Genomic DNA, 4,716 nt, shown 5'->3' with positions numbered 1-4,716 from the left:
AGTTAAGGAGGGACAAGGGGTAGAAGCACTTGCCCTTGTCACCATCAGACATCCATTCCACATCCTCACCTACCATGGATGAGAGATGGCAAACTACAGAGAATAGAGGCAGCGTGCCATGCACCAGGTGCCCCAAATGCCCACACATTGCTGCTACTCTTGGGTAGCTCCCCTTACCGGACTCTGTTCCTCTTCCCAACCTTCTCCCGCTACTGGAATCTCTGAAGGAAGAAGGGGTAAACCTGATGGACTCGGGGACCCTCAGCTGGCAAGGCTGGGAACCCCCGGGGGCTCTGGGGAAGGCTAGTTGCCAGGAGCCTTTGGGGTGCAGATCCCGGAGCTCTGGGATGAGGAGCAGTGGCAGAAGTGGGAAGGGCATTAGGAAACACTAAAGCTGCCCCTGAAGTGCCAGTTGTCCAGGGGGCCCCTGAAAGAAAAGGGGGGAGGTATAGATGGCAGTGTCTCTTCTTAAGTGCTGTCCACTCTCCACGGGAGCAGCCCTGCCATGGCCAGCTGCAGACTAGGCTTTCTGCTACTGCTGCTGCTCACCATCCACCCTGGATCCTTGAAGGCCCAGCACTGGTCCCATGGCTGGTAACCTGGAGGAAAACGAGCTTCCAGCTCAGCCGAGCACCCCCAGCAGGCCCCAAGGCTCCTAGGTGGGTTAAGGGTCTCCCCCGCCTGAGTGGGAAGAAGAAGATGCTGGCTGGGGCTCCTTCATCTTAGAGCCTGGGGTGGGAGTAGTGGGCAGGCCGCAGCCTTGGCTCCTTTCTGAGGACGGGTCCTGGGCACTGCAGCAAGCAGCCCAGACCAGACTGCCCAAACCCTTCCAAGCAACACCCTGGCTCCCCCTGAGAACAGTGTGCCCTGGGAGAGTAGAACCACAGGCTGGTGGCCCCTCCACTGGAAGCAGCACCTGGTGCAGACACTACTGGTAAGTATAGGGAGGGGCCGGGCATGGCCCAGTAGGGGCTACTGCATCTAAGGACTTGGGGCAGCTGTGTGGACAGAAGAGGAGGATAACAAGGCAACACTGACACACTCCATGCTAAGACACCCCAGGCACACACAGAAGGATACCATCTGCTATCCTTCCTGTTTCTCAGAATTCTAGACAGTTTATATCTATGTAAAAGATTAGAAGTCACTAGTGAAGTGGAGATGATTGTACTGAAAACCTTCATAAATAAGACTAGCTGTAGTGGGGTCCTCCAGACTTCTTCCTTTGTCAAGAGAAGGCAGTGTTTCTAGAGGTGGGCAGGACCTCAGTGGAAAGAGGTGAGAGGCATGAACTTCAACTAATAGGAGGGCACCAAGAACCAGGTGGTCACTGACATGCACTAGGAATGACAGTGATTGCAGAAGATCGGTGTGCAGAGATAGATTATTACTACTTCGCAAATTTAAAGTGCACTAGGAGAGCGGTTAACGGAAGAAGTTGTAAATTCCTATAAGGCAAAAACTTAACCACTTAAATGAGTCAGTGTGAGCTCAGGTTTTTACAAACCAGGTGTGTTAAGGGTGAACAACGCCCAGGAAGCTACAGAGCCCACAGCTGGGCCGTCTAGCTGGCAGGGGCATCAGTCTGGCGGCAGCGTCATCCCCCGCAAAACTAGGATGGGAGGGATAGGGGCGGATAAGGTCGCAGCTGGGCGGCCAGGTGACCAGGGCATCAACTATCATGACCAGCCCCTACCCCCTGCAGAACGGACGTAGAGCGCCGCACCCAGTCGCCCTCTAATAAAGATGTGAAGAACCTGAAGCTGCTGCCTCGAGTTCTCTCCGTCCCCTCCCTCGCCCAACCCCACTAAGACCCTACCCTGCATGGGGTTGGAGGGACGTGGGCCTGGCCCGCCGGCGAGAGGGACACGGGAGGGGTGGGGGCGAGGTAGTGCAGACCCCGCAGGGTGGGAGCAGCCAGAGCCCGTGGGCCTGGGGCGGAAGCGCCGAAGTCCGCAGACACACGACCCTCGAGCGGCCCCCGGGGCGGGGGGGAGGGGGGACGGGGGAGCGGGAAGGCAAGGCCTGTGGACTACATGTCCCGTGGCGCTCCGCGGCCGCTTCCGGGTCCCGTGGTGCCCTGCGGCGCGCCCGACGCCGGGTAGGCCTGGGCCATGATACGCGCGCTGCGAGTCCTGGGCCGGGGGTCCCCGGGCGGACCACCGGCCCCGCTACTATTGCAGGTGCGCGGCCGGAAGACCCGCTACGACCCTCCAGCCAAGTCCAAGGTCGGTCGCGTGACGACCCCGCCCGCGGTGGATCCTGTAGAATTCTTCTTGCTGACGGAGCGTTACCGGCTGTACCGCCAGACGGTGCGCGCCCTCAGGTGTGTGTGACAAGGGGGGAGGCGACCGTTAGTGCCGCGGGCAGTGTATGAGAGCGGGCGGGCATAGAGGGTGCCGACTCTGGGCGCGTCTCCGCCCAGGCTTGAGTTCGTGTCCGAGGTGCGGAAGAAGGTGCACGAGGCCCGGGTTGGGGTCCTGGCGGAGCGCAAGGCGCTGCAAGATGCTACCGAGCACCGCGACCTGATGGCCTGGAACCAGGCGGAGAACCAGCGGCTGCTCGAGCTGCGGTGAGTGGGCGAGGAGGCGGGGCGGGCCGCTGGCTGGCTCCGGGGAGAGCCAGCCGCGCTCAGTGTCAGCGTCTTGCCCCACCCCACCCCAGGTTAGCGAGGCTGCGGCAGGAGGCGCGGGAGCAGGAGCAGCGGCAAGCGGAGGAGAAAGCCCGGCGGGCCCTAGAGGCGCAGGCCTGGGCGCAGCTCAAGGAGCAGGAAGTGCTGCAGCTGCAGGTGGGCCGTGTCTCGCGGGGTGCTGAGGCTGGGGCTGGGGCTGGAGCTGGAGGCCGGGAAGTCGGCCTGGGCGCGGCGCAGTGGGGCTCTGGCTACGTGCACTGAGCAAGCGAGCCGCCTTGAGTCTCTAGAGTTAGCATGTGAGGATTTGGGAGTGAAGGAATTCAAGGAGAGTTGCTGGCAGGCGCAAAGACAGAGAGGTGAGAATTGTTAGGAAAAGTATTACAGTGGCTAGGCGTGGTAAGCCCGCATCTGTGGGAGGGACTCCCGTTTCCGCAAGGAGTTCCTATTTTGCTTTGCGGGCGATAAATCATTAAAGTATTAATATTCTGGGCTAGGATGGCAGGTGTGAGACTTAATAAAAGCAGAGAAACCAGTTAGCAGTCATCCAGCAAGAAAGGATGGGGTCTGAATTAAAGTAACAGATGGAGGAACACCTGAGTGTTTCAGTCAGTTTGAGTGTCTGACTTAAGTTCCGGTCAGGATCCTCGGCTTGGAGCGTGCATCTCCCTTTGCTTCCCCTGTTTGTTCTCTCTCTCCCTCTCTCCCTCTCTCTCCCCCTCCCTCCCTCCATCTAACAAATAAATAAAATCTTTTTTTAAAAAAATAAAGTAATAAGGGCACCTGGGTGGCTCGGTGGGTTAATCCTCTGCCTTCAGCTCAGGTCATGATCCCAGGGTCCTGGGATCGAGCCCCACATTGGGCTCTCCGCTCAGCAGAGAGCCTGCTTCCCTCTCTCTCTGCCTGCCTCTCTGCCTACTTGTGATCTCTCTCTCTGTCAAATAAATATATAAAATAAAATTTAAAAAAATAATAAAGTAATAGGGGAAGAAGGACAAGCTTGAGAGAGATGAAGAGGAGGCATTGAGGCAACATTGAGGAACGGATTCTACCCATTGTGACACGAGATTGTCACAACTGGTGTACTTGGAGTTCTGGCTGAGATGTCCAGTGGATAATTATCTAGGAAAGAGGAATATGGTAAGACTGCCTGATGTTCTTCCATGGGAAGGTCATCAGGACACTCACAAAGGACCTGGGCTCCAAGCATCCATCCAGGGAGAGAGCCGGAGCCTCTCAGTGGGCTAAAGGCCAGGAGGTATGTGCTTTCATTCATCTGGTCTTCTGTCTCCCAATAGGAGGAAGCAAAAAATTTCATCACCCCAGAGAACCTGGAGGCACGGGTGGAAGAAGCTTTGGACTCACCGAAGAGCTACAACTGGGCCATCACCAGAGAGGGGCTGGTGGTCAGGCCACAGCACAAGGGCTCTTAAGAGCCCATTAAGGACAGTGCCCACCCAGGGACCATGTGTGTATGGGGGTAGGAGGGTCGGAACTGATCTGCAATAAACCTGTCGATGTTTCTTATGAAAAAAGGAGGCTCACCATGTTCCGGGGTAGCCCTCACATTCTGGCCTCTGCACCTACCACTTGGTCAGAAATTCTCATCCACAGTGTCCTCTTCTGCACCTATGTACAACTCAGCAAAACTCCAGACCTTAGAGATTGTCATCTCACAGAGGAGCATAATGGACCATAGTTCCCTCAGGCGACCAAGTTATCTACTAAGTGTCATCAAGGACAAGGACAGTGGTTGACAAGTTATTGTCCATGGGCCCAGTCTGGCTTGCTGCTTATTTTTGTAAATCAATTTTATTGGAACACAGCTAAACTCATTCACTGACTACTTTCACACTATGATGGTAGAAACTAGTAGCTGCAACAGAGACCATTTGATTTACAAAGTCTAAACTATTCCTTCCATGGGTTTTTACAGAAGTTTGCCAACTCCTGATCTAGACCTTTAGGACTCAAGCCAGAGTACCCAGATACCACCTAGTACCTGAGACAGAAGCTAACCACTGGCCTGCTTCTGCTTGACCCTGAGATTTGCCCTCTAGGGTCTGGTGTGCCCAAGACATAGAAGG

General features: G+C 56.1%; 2 protein-coding genes across 2 annotated transcripts; both read left to right on the top strand.

Moving 5' to 3' along the window:
• Positions 1-292: 292 nt before the first annotated feature.
• Positions 293-1,854, top strand: LOC132008129 (progonadoliberin-2). Its single transcript, XM_059386523.1, is given in 2 exon segments — positions 293-659; positions 777-1,854. Coding segments are annotated over 2 exon segments (363 nt in total). The 5' UTR covers positions 293-505; the 3' UTR covers positions 986-1,854.
• A 209-nt stretch (positions 1,855-2,063) lies between these two features.
• On the top strand, positions 2,064-4,164 carry LOC132008119 (small ribosomal subunit protein mS26-like). Its single transcript, XM_059386506.1, has 4 exons — positions 2,064-2,326; positions 2,426-2,572; positions 2,665-2,788; positions 3,928-4,164. The coding sequence occupies exons 1-4, from the start codon at positions 2,115-2,117 to the stop codon at positions 4,060-4,062; spliced, it is 618 nt and encodes a 205-aa protein (XP_059242489.1). The 5' UTR covers positions 2,064-2,114; the 3' UTR covers positions 4,063-4,164.
• The last annotated feature ends 552 nt before the right edge of the window (positions 4,165-4,716 follow it).

This window comes from Mustela nigripes, unplaced genomic scaffold, assembly GCF_022355385.1.
Source record: "Mustela nigripes isolate SB6536 unplaced genomic scaffold, MUSNIG.SB6536 HiC_scaffold_75, whole genome shotgun sequence".
NCBI classification, from domain to species: domain Eukaryota; kingdom Metazoa; phylum Chordata; class Mammalia; order Carnivora; family Mustelidae; genus Mustela; species Mustela nigripes.
The sequence above is the reverse complement of the archived record's forward strand: the minus strand, read 5'-3'. Positions and strand labels throughout refer to the sequence as shown.

Bases quoted from the DNA above. Each gene is read 5' to 3' on its own strand.
- LOC132008119 (XM_059386506.1), top strand. From the start codon at position 2,115: ATGATACGCGCGCTGCGAGTCCTGGGCCGGGGGTCCCCGGGCGGACCA. The intron at 2,327-2,425 runs GTGTGTGTGACA...GTCTCCGCCCAG, and splicing joins CAGACGGTGCGCGCCCTCAG to GCTTGAGTTCGTGTCCGAGG. The intron at 2,789-3,927 runs GTGGGCCGTGTC...GTCTCCCAATAG, and splicing joins AGGAAGTGCTGCAGCTGCAG to GAGGAAGCAAAAAATTTCAT.